The sequence below is a fragment of the Sus scrofa genome, chromosome 2 (assembly GCF_000003025.6).
Source record: "Sus scrofa isolate TJ Tabasco breed Duroc chromosome 2, Sscrofa11.1, whole genome shotgun sequence".
NCBI lineage: Eukaryota > Metazoa > Chordata > Mammalia > Artiodactyla > Suidae > Sus > Sus scrofa.
This window is the reverse complement of record NC_010444.4, coordinates 757,692-782,649: the sequence shown is the minus strand read 5'-3', so window position 1 is coordinate 782,649 and position 24,958 is coordinate 757,692. Positions and strand designations below refer to the sequence as shown.

The window sequence follows — 24,958 nt, the reverse complement described above, 5'->3', positions numbered from 1 at the left end:
ACACAGCCTTCAAGAACACAACAGCACCGGCAGGCACATAAGCACACGTCACACACCAGGCAGATCACCCACCTGCGGGGTACAGCCTGTCGGACACGCTGCAATAGCAAGTCTGGCTGGAGGGTGATGGGGAGCTGGTGGATGTCGCCAGAGACTGAGTAACCGTGGGCTCATGGGGAGACAAGGGCGGGGTAAAAGGAGACGAGGGGGAGCGGCTTGGCTGCACAGAGGTTGCACTGGTGGTTGGAACAGAGCCTGAGCTGCTTGGCTGCACAGAGGTTGCACTGGTGGTTGGCGCTGAGCTGGAGCTGCTTGACTGCACAGAGGTTGCACTGGTGGTTGGAGCAGAGCCTGAGCTGCTTGGCTGCACAGAGGTTGCACTGGTGGTTGGAGCCGAGCTGGAGCTGCTTGGCTGCACAGAGGTGGTGCTGCTCGTGGCCCCATGGGAGCTGGTCTCAGGGGGGCTGGTGACCCTCACGCTGGTGGTGGTGGGAAGTGTGATCGGGCTGACAGGGCAGTCTTTCTTGGGCTCACAGCAGAGCACACGCACCTCATAGTTGAGGCAGATCCTGAACTTGCCCCCCTGGTCCTGGTTCCTGCACACCAGGCCCACCTCCGGCCTGCACTCCACCACCTGGCCCAGCTTCTGGATGCTGACCTCGGGGTGGTTCTGGGCTCGGCACTGCAGGTCGCTGATGTACTCAGGTTGCCGGCAGATCTTTTCTCCGCTTCGGAGGATATTGCTGTAGGTCTCAAAGTCTCCTCCGTGGGGCCCGGGGGACGGGAAGTCCACGTCGAACCACTTGGACCAGGAGCACTGGGGCCGACACGGCGTGGGGCTGCGTGAGGAAGAGGTGGACCCAGGAACAGAGGTCGAGGTTGCACTGGTGGTGGGCGCTGAGCTGGAGCTGCTGGACTGCACAGAGGTTGCACTGGTGGTTGGAGCTGAGCTGGAGCTGCTTGGCTGCACCGAGGTGGTGCTGGGTATTGGAGTTGAGCTGGAGCTGCTTGTGTGCACAGAGGTTGCACTGGTGGTTGGAGCAGAGCCTGAGCTGCTTGGCTGCACAGAGGTTGTACTGGTGCTGGGCACTGAGCTGGAGCTGCTTGGCTGGACAGAGATGGTGCTGGATATTGGAGGTGAGCTGGAGCTGCTTGGCTGCACAGAGGTTGCACTGGTGGTTGGAGCAGAGCCTGAGCTGCTTGGCTGCACAGAGGTTGTACTGGTGGTTGGTGATGAGCTGGAGCTGCTTGGCTGGACAGAGATGGTGCTGGATATTGGAGCTGAGCTGGAGCTGCTTGGTTGCACCGAGGTGGTGCTGGGTATTGGCGTTGAGCTGGAGCTGCTTGTCTGCACAGAGGTTGCACTGGTGGTTGGAGCAGAGCTGGAGCTGCTTGGCTGCACAGAGGTTGCACTGGTGGTGGGCACTGAGCTGGAGCTGCTTGGCTGGACAGAGATGGTGCTGGATATTGGAGGTGAGCTGGAGCTGCTTGTCTGCACAGAGGTTGCACTGGTGGTTGAAACAGAGCCTGAGCTGCTTGGCTGCACAGAGGTGGTACTGGATATTGGAGCTGAGCTGGAGCTACTTGACTGCACAGAGGTTGCACTGGTGGTTGGCGCTGAGCTGGAGCTGCTTGGCTGCACAGAAGTGGTGCTGGATATTGGAGGTGAGCTGGAGCTGCTTGGCTGCACAGAAGTGGTGCTGGATATTGGAGGTGAGCTGGAGCTGCTTGGCTGCACAGAGGTGGTGCTGGATATTGGAGGTGAGCTGGAGCTGCTGGACTGCACAGAGGTTGCACTGGTGGTTGGAGCTGAGCTGGAGCTGCTTGGCTGCACCGAGGTGGTGCTGGGTATTGGAGTTGAGCTGGAGCTGCTTGTGTGCACAGAAGTTGCACTGGTGGTTGGAGCAGAGCCTGAGCTGCTTGGCTGCACAGAGGTGGTGCTGGTGGTTTGAGCTGAGCTGGAGCTGCTTGTCTGCACAGAGATGGTGCTGGATATTGGAGGTGAGCTGGAGCTGCTGGACTGCACAGAGGTTGCACTGGTGGTTGGAGCAGAGCCTGAGCTGCTTGGCTGCACAGAGGTTGCACTGGTGGTTGGCGCTGAGCTGGAGCTGCTTGGCTGCACAGAGGTTGCACTGGTGGTTGGAGCCGAGCTGGAGCTGCTTGGCTGCACAGAGGTGGTGCTGCTCGTGGCCCCATGGGAGCTGGTCTCAGGGGGGCTGGTGACCCTCACGCTGGTGGTGGTGGGAAGTGTGATCGGGCTGACAGGGCAGTCTTTCTTGGGCTCACAGCAGAGCACACGCACCTCATAGTTGAGGCAGATCCTGAACTTGCCCCCCTGGTCCTGGTTCCTGCACACCAGGCCCACCTCCGGCCTGCACTCCACCACCTGGCCCAGCTTCTGGATGCTGACCTCGGGGTGGTTCTGGGCTCGGCACTGCAGGTCGCTGATGTACTCAGGTTGCCGGCAGATCTTTTCTCCGCTTCGGAGGATATTGCTGTAGGTCTCAAAGTCTCCTCCGTGGGGCCCGGGGGACGGGAAGTCCACGTCGAACCACTTGGACCAGGAGCACTGGGGCTGACACGGCGTGGGGCTGCGTGAGGAAGAGGTGGACCCAGGAACAGAGGTCGAGGTTGCACTGGTGGTGGGCGCTGAGCTGGAGCTGCTTGTGTGCACAGAGGTTGCACTGGTGGTTGGAGCAGAGCCTGAGCTGCTTGGCTGCACAGAGGTTGTACTGGTGGTTGGTGATGAGCTGGAGCTGCTTGGCTGGACAGAGATGGTGCTGGATATTGGAGGTGAGCTGGAGCTGCTTGGCTGCACAGAGGTTGCACTGGTGGTTGGAGCAGAGCCTGAGCTGCTTGGCTGCACAGAGGTGGTACTGGGTATTGGCGTTGAGCTGGAGCTGCTTGTCTGCACAGAGGTTGCACTGGTGGTTGGCACCGAGCTGGAGCTGCTTGGCTGCACCGAGGTGGTGCTGGGTATTGGCGTTGAGCTGGAGCTGCTTGACCTCACAGAGGTTGCACTGGTGGTTGGCACCGAGCTGGAGCTGCTTGGCTGCACAGAGGTGGTGCTGGTGGTGGGCACTGAGCTGGAGCTGCTTGGCTGGACAGAGACGGTGCTGGATATTGGAGGTGAGCTTGAGCTGCTTGGCTGCACAGAGGTTGCACTGGTGGTTGGAGCAGAGCTGGAGCTGCTTGGCTGGACAGAGATGGTGCTGGGTATTGGCGTTGAGCTGGAGCTGCTTGACCTCACAGAGGTTGCACTGGTGGTTGGAGCTGAGCTGGAGCTGCTTGACTGCACAGAGGTTGCACTGGTGGTTGGAACAGAGCCTGAGCTGCTTGGCTGCACAGAGGTGGTGCTGGGTATTGGAGTTGAGCTGGAGCTGCTTGTGTGCACAGAGGTTGCACTGGTGGTTGGAGCAGAGCCTGAGCTGCTTGGCTGCACAGAGGTGGTGCTGGTGCTGGGCACTGAGCTGGAGCTGCTTGTCTGCACAGAGATGGTGCTGGATATTGGAGGTGAGCTGGAGCTGCTGGACTGCACAGAGGTTGCACTGGTGGTTGGAGCAGAGCCTGAGCTGCTTGGCTGCACAGAGGTTGCACTGGTGGTGGGCGCTGAGCTGGAGCTGCTGGACTGCACAGAGGTTGCACTGGTGGTTGGAGCTGAGCTGGAGCTGCTTGGCTGGACAGAGATGGTGCTGGATATTGGAGGTGAGCTGGAGCTGCTTGGCTGCACAGAGGTTGCACTGGTGGTTGGAGCAGAGCCTGAGCTGCTTGGCTGCACAGAGGTTGTACTGGTGGTTGGTGATGAGCTGGAGCTGCTTGGCTGGACAGAGATGGTGCTGGATATTGGAGGTGAGCTGGAGCTGCTTGGCTGCACAGAGGTTGCACTGGTGGTTGGAGCAGAGCTGGAGCTGCTTGGTTGCACAGAGGTGGTGCTGGGTATTGGCGTTGAGCTGGAGCTGCTTGTCTGCACAGAGGTTGCACTGGTGGTTGGCACCGAGCTGGAGCTGCTTGGCTGCACCGAGGTGGTGCTGGGTATTGGCGTTGAGCTGGAGCTGCTTGACCTCACAGAGGTTGCACTGGTGGTTGGCACCGAGCTGGAGCTGCTTGGCTGCACAGAGGTGGTGCTGGTGGTGGGCACTGAGCTGGAGCTGCTTGGCTGGACAGAGACGGTGCTGGATATTGGAGGTGAGCTTGAGCTGCTTGGCTGCACAGAGGTTGCACTGGTGGTTGGAGCAGAGCTGGAGCTGCTTGGCTGGACAGAGATGGTGCTGGGTATTGGCGTTGAGCTGGAGCTGCTTGACCTCACAGAGGTTGCACTGGTGGTTGGAGCTGAGCTGGAGCTGCTTGACTGCACAGAGGTTGCACTGGTGGTTGGAACAGAGCCTGAGCTGCTTGGCTGCACAGAGGTGGTGCTGGGTATTGGCGTTGAGCTGGAGCTGCTTGACCTCACAGAGGTTGCCCTAGTGGTTGGCGCTGAGCTGGAGCTGCTTGGCTGCACAGAGGTGGTGCTGGATATTGGAGCTGAGCTGGAGCTGCTTGGCTGCACAGAGGTTGCACTGGTGGTTGGAGCCGAGCTGGAGCTGCTTGGCTGCACAGAGGTGGTGCTGCTCGTGGCCCCATGGGAGCTGGTCTCAGGGGGGCTGGTGACCCTCACGCTGGTGGTGGTGGGAAGTGTGATCGGGCTGACAGGGCAGTCTTTCTTGGGCTCACAGCAGAGCACACGCACCTCATAGTTGAGGCAGATCCTGAACTTGCCCCCTGGTCCTGGTTCCTGCACACCAGGCCCACCTCCGGCCTGCACTCCACCACCTGGCCCAGCTTCTGGATGCTGACCTCGGGGTGGTTCTGGGCTCGGCACTGCAGGTCGCTGATGTACTCAGGTTGCCGGCAGATCTTTTCTCCGCTTCGGAGGATATTGCTGTAGGTCTCAAAGTCTCCTCCGTGGGGCCCGGGGGACGGGAAGTCCACGTCGAACCACTTGGACCAGGAGCACTGGGGCTGACACGGCGTGGGGCTGCGTGAGGAAGAGGTGGACCCAGGAACAGAGGTCGAGGTTGCACTGGTGGTGGGCGCTGAGCTGGAGCTGCTTGTGTGCACAGAGGTTGCACTGGTGGTTGGAGCAGAGCCTGAGCTGCTTGGCTGCACAGAGGTTGTACTGGTGGTTGGTGATGAGCTGGAGCTGCTTGGCTGGACAGAGATGGTGCTGGATATTGGAGGTGAGCTGGAGCTGCTTGGCTGCACAGAGGTTGCACTGGTGGTTGGAGCAGAGCCTGAGCTGCTTGGCTGCACAGAGGTTGTACTGGTGGTTGGTGATGAGCTGGAGCTGCTTGGCTGGACAGAGATGGTGCTGGATATTGGAGGTGAGCTGGAGCTGCTTGGCTGCACAGAGGTTGCACTGGTGGTTGGAGCAGAGCTGGAGCTGCTTGGCTGGACAGAGGTGGTGCTGGGTATTGGCGTTGAGCTGGAGCTGCTTGGCTGCACAGAGGTTGCACTGGTGGTTGGAGCCGAGCTGGAGCTGCTTGGCTGCACCGAGGTGGTGCTGGGTATTGGCGTTGAGCTGGAGCTGCTTGACCTCACAGAGGTTGCACTGGTGGTTGGCACCGAGCTGGAGCTGCTTGGCTGCACAGAGGTGGTGCTGGTGGTGGGCACTGAGCTGGAGCTGCTTGTCTGCACAGAGACGGTGCTGGATATTGGAGGTGAGCTTGAGCTGCTTGGCTGCACAGAGGTTGCACTGGTGGTTGGAGCAGAGCTGGAGCTGCTTGGCTGGACAGAGATGGTGCTGGGTATTGGAGGTGAGCTTGAGCTGCTTGGCTGCACAGAGGTTGCACTGGTGGTTGGAGCAGAGCTGGAGCTGCTTGGCTGGACAGAGACGGTGCTGGATATTGGAGGTGAGCTTGAGCTGCTTGGCTGCACAGAGGTTGCACTGGTGGTTGGAGCAGAGCTGGAGCTGCTTGGCTGGACAGAGATGGTGCTGGGTATTGGCGTTGAGCTGGAGCTGCTTGACCTCACAGAGGTTGCACTGGTGGTTGGAGCTGAGCTGGAGCTGCTTGACTGCACAGAGGTTGCACTGGTGGTTGGAACAGAGCCTGAGCTGCTTGGCTGCACAGAGGTGGTACTGGATATTGGAGCTGAGCTCGAGCTGCTTGACTGCACAGAGGTTGCCCTAGTGGTTGGCGCTGAGCTGGAGCTGCTTGGCTGCACAGAGGTGGTGCTGGATATTGGAGCTGAGCCTGAGCTGCTTGGCTGCACAGAGGTTGCACTGGTGGTTGGAGCCGAGCTGGAGCTGCTTGGCTGCACAGAGGTGGTGCTGCTCGTGGCCCCATGGGAGCTGGTCTCAGGGGGGCTGGTGACCCTCACGCTGGTGGTGGTGGGAAGTGTGATCGGGCTGACAGGGCAGTCTTTCTTGGGCTCACAGCAGAGCACACGCACCTCATAGTTGAGGCAGATCCTGAACTTGCCCCCTGGTCCTGGTTCCTGCACACCAGGCCCACCTCCGGCCTGCACTCCACCACCTGGCCCAGCTTCTGGATGCTGACCTCGGGGTGGTTCTGGGCTCGGCACTGCAGGTCGCTGATGTACTCAGGTTGCCGGCAGATCTTTTCTCCGCTTCGGAGGATATTGCTGTAGGTCTCAAAGTCTCCTCCGTGGGGCCCGGGGGACGGGAAGTCCACGTCGAACCACTTGGACCAGGAGCACTGGGGCTGACACGGCGTGGGGCTGCGTGAGGAAGAGGTGGACCCAGGAACAGAGGTCGAGGTTGCACTGGTGGTGGGCGCTGAGCTGGAGCTGCTTGTGTGCACAGAGGTTGCACTGGTGGTTGGAGCTGAGCTGGAGCTGCTTGGCTGCACAGAGGTGGTGCTGGTGGTGGGCACTGAGCTGGAGCTGCTTGTCTGCACAGAGATGGTGCTGGATATTGGAGGTGAGCTGGAGCTGCTTGGCTGCACAGAGGTTGCACTGGTGGTTGGCACCGAGCTGGAGCTGCTTGGCTGGACAGAGATGGTGCTGGATATTGGAGGTGAGCTGGAGCTGCTTGACTGCACAGAGGTTGCACTGGTGGTTGGAGCAGAGCCTGAGCTCCTTGGCTGCACAGAGGTGGTACTGGTGGTTGGTGATGAGCTGGAGCTGCTTGGCTGCACCGAGGTGGTGCTGGGTATTGCCGTTGAGCTGAAGCTGCTTGACCTCACAGAGGTTGCACTGGTGGTTGGCACCGAGCTGGAGCTGCTTGGCTGCACAGAGGTGGTGCTGGTGGTGGGCACTGAGCTGGAGCTGCTTGGCTGCACAGAGATGGTGCTGGATATTGGAGGTGAGCTGGAGCTGCTTGGCTGCACAGAGGTGGTACTGGGTATTGGAGCTGAGCTGGAGCTGCTTGACCTCACAGAGGTTGCACTGGTGGTTGGAGCTGAGCTGGAGCTGCTTGGCTGCACAGAGGTGGTGCTGCTCGTGGCCCCATGGGAGCTGGTCTCAGGGGGGCTGGTGACCCTCACGCTGGTGGTGGTGGGAAGTGTGATCGGGCTGACAGGGCAGTCTTTCTTGGGCTCACAGCAGAGCACACGCACCTCATAGTTGAGGCAGATCCTGAACTTGCCCCCTGGTCCTGGTTCCTGCACACCAGGCCCACTCCGGCCTGCACTCCACCACCTGGCCCAGCTTCTGGATGCTGACCTCGGGGTGGTTCTGGGCTCGGCACTGCAGGTCGCTGATGTACTCAGGTTGCCGGCAGATCTTTTCTCCGCTTCGGAGGATATTGCTGTAGGTCTCAAAGTCTCCTCCGTGGGGCCCGGGGGACGGGAAGTCCACGTCGAACCACTTGGACCAGGAGCACTGGGGCCGACACGGCGTGGGGCTGCGTGAGGAAGAGGTGGACCCAGGAACAGAGGTCGAGGTTGCACTGGTGGTGGGCGCTGAGCTGGAGCTGCTTGTCTGCACAGAGGTTGCACTGGTGGTTGGAGCTGAGCTGGAGCTGCTTGGCTGCACAGAGGTGGTGCTGGTGGTGGGCACTGAGCTGGAGCTGCTTGTCTGCACAGAGATGGTGCTGGATATTGGAGGTGAGCTGGAGCTGCTTGTCTGCACAGAGGTTGCACTGGTGGTTGGAGCAGAGCCTGAGCTGCTTGGCTGCACAGAGGTGGTACTGGGTATTGGAGCTGAGCTGGAGCTGCTTGACTGCACAGAGGTGGTACTGGTGGTTGGTGATGAGCTGGAGCTGCTTGGCTGCACCGAGGTGGTGCTGGGTATTGGCGTTGAGCTGGAGCTGCTTGTCTGCACAGAGGTTGCACTGGTGGTTGGAGCTGAGCTGGAGCTGCTTGTCTGCACAGAGATGGTGCTGGATATTGGAGGTGAGCTGGAGCTGCTGGACTGCACAGAGGTTGCACTGGTGGTTGGAGCAGAGCCTGAGCTGCTTGGCTGCACAGAGGTTGCACTGGTGGTTGGCGCTGAGCTGGAGCTGCTTGACTGCACAGAGGTGGTGCTGGATATTGGAGGTGAGCTGGAACTGCTTGGCTGCACAGAGGTGGTGCTGCTCGTGGCCCCATGGGAGCTGGTCTCAGGGGGGCTGGTGACCCTCACGCTGGTGGTGGTGGGAAGTGTGATCGGGCTGACAGGGCAGTCTTTCTTGGGCTCACAGCAGAGCACACGCACCTCATAGTTGAGGCAGATCCTGAACTTGCCCCCCTGGTCCTGGTTCCTGCACACCAGGCCCACCTCCGGCCTGCACTCCACCACCTGGCCCAGCTTCTGGATGCTGACCTCGGGGTGGTTCTGGGCTCGGCACTGCAGGTCGCTGATGTACTCAGGTTGCCGGCAGATCTTTTCTCCGCTTCGGAGGATATTGCTGTAGGTCTCAAAGTCTCCTCCGTGGGGCCCGGGGGACGGGAAGTCCACGTCAAACCACTTGGACCAGGAGCACTGGGGCCGACATGGCGTGAGGCTGGGTGGTGTTGGCCCGTGCCAGCTAGATGTGATGCTGGAGGCTGTGGGTGTGTGTCCTGAGGTGGCAGTGCTGTGCTGTGTGGAAGGCGACACCACCCCTGGGGTCCAGGCACTGCTGCTCTGTCGTGTGCTCTCAGGTGTGAAAGGCTCTGTTGTACTTCTCAGGCACGTGTCTACCATCTCGCAGCACAGGATCCGTATTTCGTAGTTGTAGCAGATGGGGGGCAGCTGGTCTTTGTTCAGGCAAACCAGCCCCACGGTTTTGTCACAGATCACGTCCTGCCCTAGGGCCTGCAGCGGGGTATCAGGGAAGCTCTCGGCCCGGCATTCCACGTTCACGGGCTTGGCACAGAATCTGTATCCCTTGGCTCTCAGATTCTGAAAAGTATCAAAATCGCCACTGTTTCTGTCTGGTCCGGGGTAGCTGCCGTCAATCCACTTGGTCCACGTGCAGGATTCTTGTAAACAGGTGACTGGGCTGGGCTCGTGTGAGGTGGGCTTACTTGGGACCACAGAGGTTGTTGTTGAAACTGCTGTCGTGCTGGGAGTCCAGATGGTTGTTTTCACAGTTGTGGAAGTACCTGGGACAGGTGTAAGGGAACCTGGGCCAGAGGTAGAGGCACCTGCGGCAGGTGTAGGGGTTCCTGGGCCAGAGGTAGAGGTACCTGGGCCAGAGGTAGAGATACTTGGGGTAGGTGTAGGGCTACCTGGGGCAGGTGTAGGGGTACCTGGGCCAGGTGTAGGGGTACCTGGGCCAGAGGTAGAGGTACCTGGGGCAGGTGTAGGGGTTCCTGGGCCAGAGGTAGAGGTACCTGGGGCAGGTGTAGGGGTACCTGGGCCAGGTGTAGGGCTACCTGGGACAGGTGTAGGGGTGCCTGGGCCAGGTGTAGGGGTTCCTGGGCCAGAGGTAGAGGTACCTGGGGCAGGTGTAGGGGTACCTGGGCCAGGTGTAGGTGTTCCTGGGCCAGAGGTAGAGGTACCTGGGGCAGGTGTAGGGGTTCCTGGGCCAGAGGTAGAGGTACCTGGGGCAGGTGTAGGGGTTCCTGGGCCAGAGGTAGAGGTACCTGGGCCAGAGGTAGAGGTACCTGTGGTAGGTGTAGGGCTACCTGGGGCAGGTGTAGGGGTACCTGGGCCAGGTGTAGGGGTTCCTGGGCCAGAGGTAGAGGTACCTGGGGCAGGTGTAGGGGTTCCTGGGCCAGAGGTAGAGGTACCTGGGGCAGGTGTAGGGGTACCTGGGCCAGGTGTAGGGCTACCTGGGACAGGTGTAGGGGTGCCTGGGGCAGGTGTAGGGGTTCCTGGGCCAGAGGTAGAGGTACCTGGGGCAGGTGTAGGGGTACCTGGGCCAGGTGTAGGTGTTCCTGGGCCAGAGGTAGAGGTACCTGGGGCAGGTGTAGGGCTACCTGGGGCAGGTGTAGGGCTACCTGGGCCAGGTGTAGAGGTACCTGAGATGGGTGTAGGGGTACCCGGGCCAGGTGTTATGCTCGTTGTAGGGACAGTGGTTGGGCCAGTCATGGTGACAGGGACTGAGGAAGCTGTGCTCCCCGTCAGCACAGAGGTGAACCCGCTGGTTCCTGGCGTGGGCCCGGTTTCAGTTGTGTTGAAGGCTGGAGGGGGAGAGGTCGCTGTGCTGCCTGGAGGGCAGGCCCTGGGTGAGCAGCACAGGATCCTGATCTGATAGTTGTCGCAGTGCCCCGAGGGCTGGTCCCTGTTGTAACAGATCAGCCCCACCGTCGGGCTGCACTCCACGCGCTGGCCCAGGGCTCGGAGGGGCACCCCCGGGGCATCCTCAGCTTGGCACTCCACGGCGCTGGGCGCACGGCAGACCCGGTACCCATGGGCACGGAGGTTTTCCAGCGTGTCGAAGTCACCGCTGTCTATGCCCAGTCCCGGACGGCTGACATCCAGCCATGGCGACCACAGGCACTCCTCCCCACAGTGGGGTGTGGGTCCGGGGGGTGTGCCTGGGGTGGTGAGCGAGGCCCTGCTTGGCGTGTGTGTCGAGCTCGTGGCAGGGCTGGGGCGCGTGCTGGGCGGAAGCGTGGAGCTGACAACTGAGGGCAGGAGAGAGATAGGGCGGGCGTCAGGGCTCCCCGGGGCTCTTGAGGCCCCCTGCGCTGCCCCCTCCATCCCGCCGTCTCTGCCCAGGATGGTAACGTGGGAGAGAGGGGACCAAGCCCCCAGGATGGGCCCACCCCTGGCAGGTGTGAGCTCACCACAGCAGGATCAAGGGGTAAAAACTGAGCACATCTAAGAGAAGGCGGCTCCCCAGAATCTGCATGTGGGACCCGAAAGCCAGAGTCTCGGGGCTTTCTACCTGCAGGGAAAGCCCCTAGCAAGGCCCTAAGGGGGCCCTGGGAGAGGCGGGGGCTCAGAGGCACGCGGCACTGGTGCGACGAAGGGCGATTGACAGCCGTGGATCCGGGTGGGGGCTCTCCGCTGTGCTTCCGGGGCCTCGTCCCCGGGCCAGCCTGGGACCCCATTGCGAGCGGCCCCTCCCCCCTGCTGGGAGCCGGGCGGAGGGGTGGGAGTGGGCAGGGAGGGCAGAGCAGGGGAGGTTGGTCCTGCCAGGGGGCCTTGAGGCCACCTCTTGAGGAGCCGGCCCTTCCCGGCTGCGGGGCGACCAGGCCAGGGACTTGCCCTCTGCCCCTCCTGCCCCTCAGGGCGCGGGCAGCCCTGCCGGTGCTGGGTGTGTGCCTTACCGAGCGGGGACGTGGAGAACACGAAGGTGGTTTGGGGGGTGGGGGTGGCAGGGCTGCAGGCGGAGACGCCCCTGTCGATGGTGCCGTTGGCCCCACAGCGGGCGGAGATGCAGCCCCCCGTGCCGTCGCTTGTGTGGTAGATAACTTCCCCCGGCCGGAAGCGCCGCCCGTCGTAGGTGCAGACACAGGCTGCGGGGAGCAGAGCGCCCAGGGGTTAGGGGCTGGGGCGCAGGCAGGGCCCCGAGACCCCCGGGGCGAGGGAGGCCGCCCACCACTCACCGTCAGGGTCGTAGGTGCACTGCACGCCGCTCACGGTGCACACACTGGCGACGGAAAGACAGATGTCCAGTCTGAGGGCACAGGGCCGGCCCCCGCCAGGGGCTGGCCTCAGCCCCAGAGGTCACGCCCGCTCAGGGAGCCCTTCCAATCCACGACCCGAGGAGGCGGGTCCGAGCATGGCCAGATCCTGCGGGGCCTGCTCTCCAGGGAGTCTGTGCCCTGGATCCTCGGGCAGCGTCAGGGCTCAGCTCCCTTCCCGCCCCCTGCCTTCACTCCCAGGCCCCCCACCGTCATCCTGCAACGAGGAAGCTCCCTGTTGGACCCCACAGGGAACGCAGGCTGGGGGACCCCTTGGGCCCTGCTGGAAGGTGGCGGGGTCAGGCCTTCCCCAGGGGCAGTGGGCTGGGGTCGAGTCCCCCCATGCTCCAGGCTCCTCGGGGCTGGCCCAGCCGCTCACCAGGAGTGGCAGTTCTCGTCTGAGGGCACGGTGGAGCCCGGCCGGTAGGTCTTGCCCTGGACACGGCAGGGCGCTGGTGGGGGCGGGGTCGGGCAGGAGGTCACACAGTGCATCTGGTCCTCGTCAAAGATGGGGGCCTCTGGCGGGCACTTGGGGTAGCAGCCTGTGGGCCAGAGAGGCCTGAGTCCCAGCTGCCTCGCCGCCCCACCAGCCCCGGACCCAGCCCACAGCACCGCGGGGAATGCGAGGCCACACCCGCAGAGACACCTCCAGGTGTCAGAAGGAGTGCAGCCAGGGCCCCAGGATGCCCGGGACAGACCCCAGCCCGACCCCCAGGGACGGCCCCTCCCGGCCAGCAGGGCAGCACCCACCTTCCAGGCCCTGGATGTCATGCAGGCACTGGCCGCGGGGGTTCCGGCAGGTCCTCATGCAGGGTGCCCCGCAGGGTAGGTAGTGCCACTCGCACTGGCCCTGGGGGTTGTAGTAGTCACAGAACAGGGCTGCAGGCGAGAGGGCAGCTCAGGGCGGGCGCCCAGCCCGGGGGGCGCTCAGCCTGGGGGGCACGGCGGCAGACTGCTGGCCCTGGGGGGCAGCCCGGGCCTGGCACCCCGAGCTTGACCTAGTCCTCGAGCTGCTCTGAAGACACCATAGCCTCCCCTGCAGCTCCCAGGGGCCTCAGAGGACGTGGGCCGGGAGCGCCGTGGCCAGGGGCCAGTGGGAGGGTGTCCGACCGCCCCGATACACCCCCACGGCTGGGCTCCCTTCAGCCCTCCCCCACCGCCCCGCCACATCCAACAGGGCTTGTAACTCCCTGTGTCCCACCCGCCCGGACAGACGCATCCGGGGCACTCACGGCAGATGTCCGGGGTCCGCCAGGACACGCACACGCCCACTTCGTGGCAGGCCTGGGCGTAGGCAGCCACGGCCGTGCAGAAACACTCGCAGTCGCCCCCTGTGTCGCAGGCGCAGGCGTCGCTCACGCAGGCCTCGTAGTACCTGGCCGGCTCCACCTGCGGGAGAGAGAGGCTTTAGACGCCACTGTCCCGCGGGCTCTCGGGGACCACGGCGCCTTGCTGCCGGCTGGGCCTCCTGCCCCTGGAGTCTGTGGTCCCACATGGCCAGCCGCACAGGTCCTCGTGGCCAGAGCCAGCCCCCACTTCTGTCCCTTCCTCCCCAGCCCGCGTACGTGGGCGCGGCAGGCGCTGAAGGTGGCGCTGTTGATGATGCTGCACTGCTTCTGGGCCCAGGACTTGCGGTACGGGTTGGCCGTGCAGGGGTCCTTGGGGGCCCGGGCGTCCGGGCAGGACGGGGAGAATTTCCAGCTGTTGCCGAACTCCAGCACGTCGCCCACCACGGACTGGCTCCGCGTGGTGAAGTCGTTGAGGGCGTTGCCGTCGAAGTTCCCGCACAGCCCGCAGACCCTCCCCTGGACGCAGAGAGGGACGGGCTCAGGGCGCACGCGGGAGGGGTCCCGTGACCGCCCCCCGCTCCCCCAGGGCCCTGCATGTCCCCCAGGGCATCCCCTGGGTGCCGGGGTCTCCGAGAGACAGCAGGGCCCCACGCGTCCGGATGAGGTGTCCCGTGGGGGCAGCCAATCCAGCGGCTGGGGTCCTTGCAGGACAAGAGGCACACGAGCGAAGGCAGATGGGACGTCAGACACAGGGCCTGGGTGGCAGCGAAGGAGGCGGGAAGGACCCTCCCCTGGAGCCTCCGCATGGACTCCCGGGGTCCAGACGGACGGAGGGGCCACCAGACTGCGATCGTTTCTTGCAACAACCGCAGGACCCGGACACAGCTGGGGGCCTCCCGCTGTCACCTTTCGGTCCTCCTGCCTCCGTCTCTGTGTGTGTCTCTCTCTGTCTCCCTCTCTCTGACTCTCTCTCTGTCTCTGTCTCTGTCCCTGTCTCTCTGTCTCTGTCTCTCTGTCTCCCTCTCTCTGTCTCTCTCTGTCTCTCTCCCTGTCTCTCTCTCTCTCTGTCTCTGAGTCTCTCTCTCTCTGTCTCTCCCTCTCTCTCTCTGTCTCTCCCTCTCTGACTCTCTGTCTCTCTGTCTGTCTCTCTGTCTCCCTCTCTCTGTCTCTCTCCCTGTCTCTCTCTCTCTCTGTCTCTGAGTCTCTCTCTGTCTCTGACTCTCTCTCTGTCTCTCTGTCTCTGTCTCTCTGTCTCTGTTCTTGGAACAACCACAGGACCCGGACACAGCTGGGGGCCTCCCGCTGTCACCTCTCGGTCCTCCTGCCTCCGTCTCTGTGTGTGTCTCTCTCTGTCTCTCTGTCTCCCTCTCTCTGACTCTCTCTCTGTCTCTCCCTCTCTGACTCTCTGTCTGTCTGTCTCTCTGTCTCTCTCTGTCTCTCTCCCTGTCTCTGTCTCTCTCTCTCTGTCTCTGAGTCTCTGTCTCTCTGTCTCTCTCTGTCTCTCTCCCTGTCTCTGTCTCTCTCTCTCTGTCTCTGAGTCTCTGTCTCTCTGTCTCTCTGTCTCTGTCTCCCTGTCTCTGTCTCTGACTCTCTCTCTGGCTCTGGCTCTCCCGTCCCGCACCCCATCTCCAGCCGGCTCTCGGGGGCGGCATCCGTGCGGGCGGGGCCTCACCTTGAACTCCGGACTGAGTGTGAGGAAGATGCTGGTTTTCTTGTCCCACAGCAGCACCAGGCCGGCGTCCGTGTCCACAACCAGGTAGATGCCCATCTGGCGGATGGCGAAGGGCGGCGGCTGCCCGGGGTCCGTCTCAATCACCTCCACTTTGCCGTCGCTCAGCTTCAGCTCGTCGCTCTGCCGGGGTGGGGCCGGTGAGGACGAGTCCTGGCTGGGCCGTGGGGGAGCGGCCTCCTCCGGGCCCCCGCCCAGCCCTGCTCACCCCCAGGAAGAGCTTGATGGCCTTGGAGCAGGTGGTCCCTGTGGTGCCGCAGGGGATGTTCTCGGTGATGACACGGAAGCCATCCTGGGCGCTGCCGTTCCCGCTGCAGTGGTCCTGGGGGGCAGGGCGAGGCGGGCACGGGCTGAGCGCCCAGCCTGGGGCCGCGCAGCGGGCCGCGGGCTGGGAGAGCTGGGAGGCCGTGTACCTGAACCAGCGTGTACTCGCAGTCCCCGCTGAAGCTGTAGCGCTGCCCGTCGAAGGTGAGGTAGTGGCCGTCCCCGTAGACAGCACAGGTGGCCAGGCAGGGCTGGTCCGTGCACTGCCACGTCCTGTTCTTACAGGTGCTGGGGGAGCACACCCGTTAGGCCCAAGCCTTCCTCCTAGGGGCGCCAGGGGCCTGCCGGGGGGTGCAGTGGGCCTCGCGGGCTGGGCTGCCCCTCCCGCTGCAGGGGGCCCTCCCCGCCCTCATACCAGGTGTTGCAGCCCACGCGGATGGTCTGGCCGGCCGGGTAGCTGGCCTCATTGTGCACACAGGGGCAGTCGGACGCGGGGATACAGCCGCCTTCGCCGCTGGCCACCAGCCCGCTTGGACACACGCAGCCGGGCACGCACTGAGAGCTGTACTGTGGGCGAGGGTGACGGCTCAGCAGACCCCGGCGTCTGCAGCTCGGCCTGGGTTGCCAGGGGCCCCATGGATGGTGGGTCAGCAGCCCTCGGACGGGGGTCCCCCAGGTCGGCCTGAGTGAGCTGCTCCACAGGGGTGTGGGGGCTGGGGGGATCCCTGGGGCACTTACACAGTCCATGTCCAGGGTGTGACAGCTCTTCTGACAGCCGGCCCCAGTGGCCCCGGGCGTGGCATTGCGACAGTCAAAGTAGACCATGGGCGGAACACAGACTGGGGATGGAGGCACCGGTCAGGGACCCCGGTGCGGCCTGCCAGCCTTGCTCAGAGGGGGTCCCCAGTGGCAGAGCCTGGCCACCCTGGGGCATGTGTGCCTGCACGTGCAGCATGTGCGAGGCTGTGTGCCCACACAGCCCTGCCACCCCTCTCTGGCTCAGCCTGGCTGACTCATGGACGTTTAACCCCTAGCTTCAGGCAGAGGTAGCTGAGGGCCCCTGCCCCTCCCTCGCCCTGCTCACCTGGAGTGGGGTCGTGGCCTCCGATGCAGGCCAGTGTGCCCTGGGTGCAGGTGCTGCAAGGAGAGGGTGTCAGAGCGTCCCTGGGCCTCACCTGCCCCGCCCTCCCCGCCCCCTCAGCAGGGGCTCTTACCAGACAGCCCCTCCGTCGTGCAGTGACTCCCCGTTGGGCACCACGGAGCCCCGGTAGTAGCAGGGACAGCTGGTGGCCGGCACACACTTGCCAGTGTCATCCAGGAAAGTGTCATTGGAGCAGGTGCAGCCGTCCACGGGGACGAAGCTGACACTGCAGGTGGCGTCCCCCTCATCACTGCGGGCCCGGCAGGTGGCCTGGCAGGTGCTGATGTGGTAGCGGTAGGTCAGCGACTTGGGGCAGGTGGCCGTGGGCGTTGCTGCGGAAGGCCAGCAGGGGACGCACTCAGGACAGAGGCAGTGGTCGTCCCCCGGCCCTTCCTCTGTTCCCGCCAGGCCTGTTGTCCTTGACGGGGGCCCCGGGGGTCCTGGCCTGGGTGCTCCTTGGTCCCCGAGTCTGGTCAGAGGATGGGGCATGGACCATCTACCCCGCACACTCACTGCACACGCCGTCCCGCCAGCCGCTGAGCAGCACGCCCCGGGCGGCACAGGCCCGCACGTAGGAGGACAGGGCCGCACACATGCAGTCCTCGCTCTTCTCACAGTTGCACGTGTCGAACATGCAGTTCTGGGGGGGGAGGAGGCACGTCAGGGACCCCTCAGCACGCCGAGCGCCCCCACAGGGGCCCCGCTCCCTCAGCAGAACATGCACACCGCCTCTTGCCGCCACGTCTCCGCGGTTTGGCGGGGGGCGGCGCTGGGAGGTCCAGCTCCTCGTCTTGGTGGCCCAGCAGTCTACGTCCAGCCCCGGGCGGTCAGCCTCAGACCCCAGGCTCGTTCCCACCCGTGCCTGCCTGGCTCAGTGAGCACGTGAGTGGGGTCGGGGGGCTGAGCCCAGAGGCCATCGCCACGCCCTGGGACCCTGAGGCGGCCGCGTGGCCCGAGGGGAGAGGCAGGGGGGTGGCAGTACCGAGTAGTAGGTGCTGGGGTTCACAGCCGCGTGGCACCTGGCGAAGGGGCCGTGGGTGTCGGTCAGCCGCGAGCACCAGTGCTGAGCATACTTCTCTGTGGACAGAGGGGGCGCCATCAGCGCTGCTGGGAAGCGACATCAGCCAGATTCCCCCGGGGGCACGCAGCCTTTCATACCCCAATTCCCGCCGCTCCGTGTAGAGTGATGCCAGCTGCGAGCAGGCCCTCCTCCCCTAGCGCCCCCCAGCCTGGTCGCAGCGCGAGGGTGCGGGGATCCTCCGCCGCCCTGCGCCCTGCTCCCCTCCTCCAGGTGGACAAGCCTGTCCACCGGCCCGACGCTCACCTCGGGCCGGTGGGCAGCGGAGCCCGGAACCCAGCGCCAGGTGGGCCCTCGGGGCTGCTGGACACACGTACCGTTCTCCACGCTGAGGGAGCAGGGGTCCTCGAAGTTGTTCTTGATGTTGGGGCAGGCGGCCTGGGTCTTCCAGGTGTTGGCGAAGGCGGCGGCCGTGCCCTCCACCAGGCCGCTGATGGTCCGGAAGTCGTCTGCCTGGATGCTGTTGAAATTCCCACACAGGCCTGGGGAGGGGAGGGCAGCGTGAGGACCCCCTGCACTCGGCCTCATAGGTGGGCTGGGGGCCTCGGACCGTGACCCACTCACCGCAGGTGTGCCCCCGGAGCTGGGGTGCCAGCCTCACGAACACCTGCATAACGGGCACCAGCTGGACGTCCAGCTGCAGGCCCAGCTGGGTCTGGGCGATGATGAAGAAGGTGGAAGGTCTGAAGAGCATGACGTTGGCTGTGGACGCAGGGACCAGGTCTCAGGGGACCCGAGGGACGGGATGGGGGTGGACGCAGGGATGGGATGGGGGGACACAGGGACCAGGTCTCAGGGGACCCGAGGGACGGGATGGGGGGTGGACGCTGGGATGGGATGGGGGGGATGCAGGGACCAGGCCTCAGGGGACCCGAGGGACGGGATGGGGGGGACGCAGGGACCAGGTCTCAGGGGACCCGAGGGACGGGATGGGGGGCAGGGCGGGCGCCCTCACCTGTGGAGACGGGCAGCTGAGTATAGATCTGGTTCACAAACACCTCCCCGCTGGCCTTGACCACGATGACCTGGAGAAGCAGAGCTGGCTTCACGCCCTGACCGCCCCTGCGGCCCCAGGCTCCTGACCCAGCCCTTCCCGCCTGGCTAAGCTTTCTGCGAGGACTGGGTGTTTTTTGGTCACATGCAAACCAAGGAGATTTACTCATATAAAGAAGTGGACCTCAGTGATGCTTCCTGGGCCACTCGGGGCAGGCAAAGCCGGTGCCTGTCCCTGAGCTGTTCCTTCTGGGGACTGTCACTCAGAAGGCCCACAAGAGGGGGAGACAGGGAGGGGAACATGCCTCAGGCCGTGGCGGCCACCTGCTGCCCACGTGGGATGAGGGGTTTGGGCAGAGGCCGCACCCCCAGCCCCAGGCCTGCACTCACCGTCTGCCCCCCGGCCAAGCTGAGAGTCAGGCTCTTCAGGCAGGTCTCGCTGTCCGTCAGCCCGCACCTGCGCAGCTCGGCCAGCACGGTGAAGGCGCTGCTGTTACAGGGCTGCAAGCACAGGTCCCCACGCGGTGCTCAGAGGCCTCCAGGCGGCCTCGTCCTCCCCACCACCCCGCCCGCCCGGAGCTGGGTGCCCTCCTGGAGGACTCAGCTTCAGGGACCCCAGGGTTGCCCCGGGCCCAGCCCCAGGCGGGAGGACCCGTGGCCCAGGCCGGACGCCTCCGTTACCTTGGCCAGCACATAGCTGCAGTCCCCATGCACCGTGTACTCCCTCTCGTCGAACGTGGAGAAGTGGGCGCCGCCCAGCACCGAGCAGGTGCCTGGACATGGCACCTCCTGGCAGCTCCACCGGCCTCCAGAGCAGGTGCTGAGAGCAGGGAGGGACCACGTGGGTGCTGGCTCAGGGACACCCCTGAGGTGGCAGGCAGGCAAGAGTCTGGCCCAGGCCCACCTGCGTCACCTCAGAGACGGGAGCCCCTCAGCGCCTCTGGAGCACCGCTGGCTTCCGCCCGGGGCCCCGAGGGGGGAGGACGGACAGTCTGGGCCACTGTCCCAGAAGGCCCATCCAGGAAGGTTCTGGGGACCGCAGAGCAGGGCGGCCCCAGGGCACATCTAGGGAGGGGCGGGCAGGGCCCTGGGTCCTACCAGCTGCTGCAGTCCGTGGAGTAGCCAGTCCCCGGGGCGTAGGTCACCCCGTTGTACACACAGGAGCACTCTGACACCGAGATGCAGCCGGTGTGGCCGACGTCATCGAGCACCATCCCTGCAGAGGCAGGCAGGCCGTGTGGCAGGCGTGGAGGGACCTGGCCTTCTTCCCGCGGTGGCCCTGCCCTGCGGGGGTCCTCAGACCCAGGCGTGCTCGGGCCGGGTCAGAGAGACCTTCCTTCCAGAGAAGCCAGGACACACTGGCGTGATTGGGGGTGGGGGGCCAGGAGGGGTCCCTCTCACCCTTGGGGCAGAAGCAGCCGGCGACGCAGTGGTCCTCGCAGAGCTGGGAGTGCTCCAGGTTGGAGCAGGTGTCTGCGCAGGGCGAGCCGCACTCACGATACTCCGTGTTCTGGGGGCATGTCTGGGCTGTGGGGAGGGGAACCGGCCCACGTCACGGCCTGCCCGCCTCTGGCGCGAGGCGAGACAGCTTGGCAGGGCCGGGGCCGCGCGGGGCACTCACGGCAGAGGTGGGGGCCCCGCCAGTCCAGGGGCTGCCCCCCGGCGTGGGCGCATTGGCGGGAGTACTCGGCGAGGGTGTGGCAGAGACAGCTGGTCAGGTTGGCCTGCTGGCAGCGGCAGAGATCATGCTGACAGGCGTTCAGGTAGCTGCTGGCATCCACCAGGGCGGCACAGCCTGGGAACAGCTCGCTGAGCATCTCCTTGCAGATGCCCTGGGGGACAGCAGGGAGCCGGCTCAGTCCAGGCACAGGCGGTCCCCTGGTTCACAGCCCCCGCCCTGCACAGCCCTTCACTCGGGGACTCACGGAGCTGGTCGAGCAGTTCACGGGGGACTCAGGGACGGGGTCCTGACACTGCTCCATGGGGCCGTCCATCTTCTGCAGGTTCCCAAACTCGATAGGGCTCAGCCTGACATCTGCCGGAAGCACAGCGCTGGGCTCTTTGTGGGGTCCTACCCCCCGCGCACCTGGGGTGTCCTGGCTACACCCGCCTCCCCATCCACACTGCCAGGCCGGGTGGCAGCTCTGGAGTCCAGAGATGAAACGAGGAACCCCCAGGCTTTCAGGGCTGCAGGACAGCGGGCTGAGGCCTGCCCATTAACAGCCTCTGAGAGCCGGGGCCACACACGGCCAGGGGACTGGACCATGAGCCCTCGCCCCGGGGCCCTCAGCAGGCTTCGCATATGGCAGCCCCACATGGATGGCTTGTGGGGGGCTTCGTGGGCCTGGCAGAGGGGACCCCAGGATCAGAGGCTACGTGGGGTATGGGTCACGGGAAAGGCCACTGCTTGGTGGCCAAGTCTCAAGGACCAAGAAGCAGTGACAGGGTCTGGCTGGAGGCAGCCTTCGATTTTGGGGGAGGGTGTGTGCACAGGCGCTGAGATCGGGGGCCCAGGGGCTGCCCTCCTGCGAGCGTGTGGAGGTGGGTGTGTGCCCGTGAGCATGTGCAGCGTGTGTGCACGCTGGACCAAGAGTGCGCAGGGCTGTGTGCGCTGTTAGGACTGAGACCTGGGACTTGGTCGCTGGAAGACAGCCCCCCGGGGAGCGCCCACCGGGGCTCACTGTGGGGGGGGCAGTGGGGGCAGGGCGACAGCCCGGGGAGCCTGGGGGGCACGGAGCGGATGGCCCTGGGCTTACCGTGGGAGAGGAACTCGTTGAAGACAGGGATGCCGTTGAAGTCCCCGCAGAGCCCGCAGGTCTTGTTGGCGTATTTGGCATCGAGCTCCAACTGCAGGAGGAGGACCCGTCAGGGAGGACAGACGAGGGGCCCGGCTGGGGGGCTCCTCCCAGAACCCCACGAAGCCGTGGCCTCGAGCTGGGCTCTGCCCTGGAGGAAAGGCCGCCACACGCAGGGTCTCCACGGGGCGTGCGGACCCCGGGGGCCCATCGTCACTGGCGCCGGAAGTCCTGCCCGCCTCCTTCGCCCAGAGCCCTTTCCTCCCTCCCTGGCGAGGCCCAGCCCCCTCACCAAGAGACTGTCGTCCTGGTTCCACAAGAAGACCAGCCCCAGCCGGGCCACCACCTTCACGTAGCTGCTGCTCTGCTCGACGAGGACCCCGGACTGGCTGAAGGGCAGCTGAATTCTGTGGAGAGAGGGCCCAGCTCAGGCCACAAAGGTCTGGACCTTGGGCAGTGAGGGTCCCTGCAGTCGCAGGCTTGACAAGGCCACCGTGCCCACAATCGGGACGGGAGACCGGAGCTCTGGGGTCAGAGCAGGAGGAGGGACCACTTCCAGGGACAGAATGAGAGCTCGGGGGCCCCCGGGAGGGGCAGGGGCCTGGGGGGGGGCGCCACGCCTGGCCCCCCTCTGGGGCACCACCCCCACCGTGGCCCAGAGGCGCGCTGGCCGTCCCGGGCCCAGACTCACGTGCGGCCATTGACCAGGACGGAGCTCTTGGTCAGCTCGACGACCATGCCGTCCAGCTTCATGGTGACCCTGCTGGGCGCGGTGGCGTTCGGCGCCGGGCCACGGCGCAGCTGGATGTTGAAGTCCTCATAGGCGGCGCCGCAGTGCGCCGAGAAGACGTAGTTGCACAGGCCCGGGAAGCGGAAGACGTCGCCGTCGAAGGTCTTGTAGTGGAAGTCTCCCCAGGTGCTGCACACCTGGCCGCCGTGCGCCGCGTTCAGGGCTGCGGGCCGAGCAGAGCAGGGCCTTTCTGCCCGTGCCCAGCCTGCACGCCCACGAGCCCGGGTCCAGGCTGTGCCGCTCCCCGGGCCCGGTCTTCCGGGACCTCGGGCCCTGTCCCCCCGGAAAGCCGCACCCCCCAGGTCAGCACAGGCCCCGCCCGGCCTCTCGGGTCTCACCTCGCACCACGGGGGTGGTCCTCAGAGGCGGGTGGACGGTCACCTTGCGGAGGAGGTCACCTGGGGAAACAGGAAACAGGGCGGGTGACACACAGCCCCCTGCCCCCCCCCCCCCACAGCTCGGCCGCCAGAGACTCCGGAGTTGGCGGCTCCAAGCCGCCTCTGGATTCTGCCGCGTGTGCAGAGCCAAGCAGCAGAGGAGCCCGGCGGTGGCCGACGACGGCTCTCATGCCTGCGTGACCCAGGGTGCTGTTTGCACTGGGGGCTCCCTGCTTCTGGAATCCCAACCATGCCTGAATCAACAGCAGGCTATAGGGGCTGTGGCGCTGAGATCAGGCACAGGTGAGCCTCCCAGGAGCCCGCTAGGGACAGGCTCACGGAGGCTGGTGGGTCTGTCCCCCAGGCCTCGCCTTGCTCGGGGACGTCTGGCCATGCCAGGAGCTGCCCCTCACCCACCCCCAGCCTCCCCGGAAGCAGCGGGAGTTAACCAGGGAGAAATGAAGAATTCTGTACGTCTCCTGGCCCTCAGCCGGCCGCCCTGTCTGCGGCCACGACCGACAGGCAGCCTGCAGGGGGCCCCAGGGGATCGACCGACCGACCGACCGACCGGGGCTTGGGTGGGGGGTCCTCCCAGTTCCAACCAGTTCCAGCCGGCTGGAAGCCACCCAAGGCAAATAGGGTGGGTCTCTTTGCCCGCCTGGGTGAAGGCAGGGCTCCGACGTGAGGGGTCCACTCACCACCGGGCCCCTGGAGAGCAGGAGGCGGGTCTGGGCTCTCACGGCCGAGGTCTGCAGAGCTGTCCCCGGCCTGGCCTGTGTGAAGAGAGGGCGCAGCAGGGCCTCAGGGGGTGCACGGAGTGGGGACAGAAGGGCCAGGATGGTGGGGTTCTCGGGGTGCCGGGGGGGCCGGGAGGGTCTCTTTCAGGCAACCAGAGCCTGAGGCCGCCCGGGCCCTCGGTTGAGTCACGCCATCCCCGACCACCCCTCAGCGGGTTCCGTGAGCTTTCGGGGGGTCTCTGGGCCTGAGCTGGTTTCTCCAGGGGCCGCTGCTCATTCGTCATGCATTCAGGTCCACTGAGTGTCCAGCAGGGCCAGGTACGGATCCCCCGCTCGGGACATCGGGGGCAGACGGCAGCAGCCGTCCACTGAGGGAGTGGACGGGGGAGATGCGGGGCTGAGGCGACTCGGGTTGAGCAGGGATGGTGGGTGCTGCGCCCAAATGGGGTGCTCGGGCCTCTGCAGGGGCGGGGCCCAGGGACGGCCGGGTGGGCCCTGAGGCCACCCCGAGAACCTGATTCCGGGTCCTCAGAGGCCACCCCCGAGGTGCCGCGAGCCCCGCGGGCAAGGCCCAGGCTCGGCTCTGGAGCTGGGAGGGTTGGGGGGGGCGCAGAGCTTCACTCACGGCCCCTCCCTCCCTTCCGCACCGCGCCCGGGGCACCCTGGCTGCGTCCGACATGTGTCGAGGGGACACACGGTGGGGCTGCCTCGCTCGAGGACCAGAGAGAGGTCGTGCTGGCTCTGGGACTGCCCAGCAGCGGCAGGGGCTGGGGACCGGGCTGTGTGGGCCGCCTGGGGCAGCGGGGACCTTGCGCCATGTCGTGGCCCCCAAGCTGCCAAGCGCTCAGGATGCGCCCTGTGGTTCCAGGAGCCGGGAGCCACCCCACAGCCATCGGGGCCCGGCTGTGCCCTGGGAGGCGTGGGCCCAGAGGGGAGGGGGCCCAGAGGGGAGGGGGCCTCAGAGGGGAGAGGGGAGGCGGCCCCAGAGGGCCATGGGGGGCCGTGAACCTCTCCCATCACCCTCGTGGCCTGGGCCTTGCTGTCACACCGAGCACCCAGGACTGAGTCCCCCAGGCCCCCCACCCCGAGGCCCAGACAGGGAAGGGAGCAGGTGAGGGGATGTGTGGTGGGGGGCGGGGGGGGGCGCAGCTCTGCCAGGCCCTGCGGGGCGGGGGACTGTGAGAGCAGACGAGCACGCGCAGTCCAGGCCCTGGGAGCTCAGGGGGCTCAGAGATGCTGGGCTGCTCCCCCAGCCGAGGGCAGCAGCCCAACCTCAGAAGCCCCTAACCCCTGCAGGTGGAGCCCCTCCCCAAGCCCACGAGCTGGAGGCGGCTGGAACAGGGGCCCTTGCAGACGCACTCGGCCTGACCTCTGGCCAAGCGGGCCCAGGGCCGCCCTCGGACGGGGGGCAGCTGCAGGGGCTCCAGGCCGTGGTCAGGGACCGCCCGGGAAAGCCCGCGTGAGCCTTACCTGAGCGCTGGGCGCAGGCCAGAGTGAGCGCCAGGGCCCAGAGCCGGGCCAGCTGCCTCCGGCCGACACCCATGGTCTGGGGGAGTCCCCGGGGCAGCCTCTGAGGAAGGCTCAGCGTCGGCAGGAGCCTTTTGTAGTCCCAGCGCTGGCACCAGTCCCAGTGGCTACACGTGGGAGGGCGGGCAGGGCCCGTGGTTCCCTCACCCAAGTAAATATTGGGCACTCGCCTCAGGCTGGCGGGTGGCCGAGGGTGGGCAGAGATGGGTGTGTCTGCCAGGAGGGACGTGGCTCCTGAGGGTCCCCCAGTCCTGGCC

The 24,958-nt window shown here is 65.4% G+C and overlaps 1 protein-coding gene across 1 annotated transcript in view; it reads right to left on the bottom strand.

Moving 5' to 3' along the window:
- Positions 1–24,753, bottom strand: part of MUC5AC (mucin 5AC, oligomeric mucus/gel-forming) — a 32,425-nt gene extending 7,672 nt beyond the window's left edge. The window contains 35 exon segments of the mRNA XM_021082583.1: positions 73–4,758; positions 4,761–6,461; positions 6,464–7,591; positions 7,594–7,617; positions 7,620–10,976; positions 11,625–11,813; positions 11,904–11,947; positions 12,361–12,523; positions 12,732–12,860; positions 13,214–13,370; positions 13,547–13,786; positions 14,943–15,122; positions 15,208–15,321; positions 15,413–15,551; positions 15,679–15,830; positions 16,002–16,102; positions 16,348–16,400; positions 16,478–16,736; positions 16,918–17,044; positions 17,387–17,481; positions 17,800–17,964; positions 18,047–18,184; positions 18,438–18,507; positions 18,866–18,976; positions 19,157–19,295; positions 19,574–19,691; positions 19,877–20,002; positions 20,097–20,307; positions 20,401–20,510; positions 21,232–21,322; positions 21,563–21,677; positions 21,962–22,223; positions 22,399–22,458; positions 23,136–23,210; positions 24,645–24,753. Of these exon segments, the coding sequence (XP_020938242.1) occupies positions 73–4,758; positions 4,761–6,461; positions 6,464–7,591; positions 7,594–7,617; positions 7,620–10,976; positions 11,625–11,813; positions 11,904–11,947; positions 12,361–12,523; positions 12,732–12,860; positions 13,214–13,370; positions 13,547–13,786; positions 14,943–15,122; positions 15,208–15,321; positions 15,413–15,551; positions 15,679–15,830; positions 16,002–16,102; positions 16,348–16,400; positions 16,478–16,736; positions 16,918–17,044; positions 17,387–17,481; positions 17,800–17,964; positions 18,047–18,184; positions 18,438–18,507; positions 18,866–18,976; positions 19,157–19,295; positions 19,574–19,691; positions 19,877–20,002; positions 20,097–20,307; positions 20,401–20,510; positions 21,232–21,322; positions 21,563–21,677; positions 21,962–22,223; positions 22,399–22,458; positions 23,136–23,210; positions 24,645–24,717 (14,902 nt within the window). The 5' untranslated portion in view covers positions 24,718–24,753.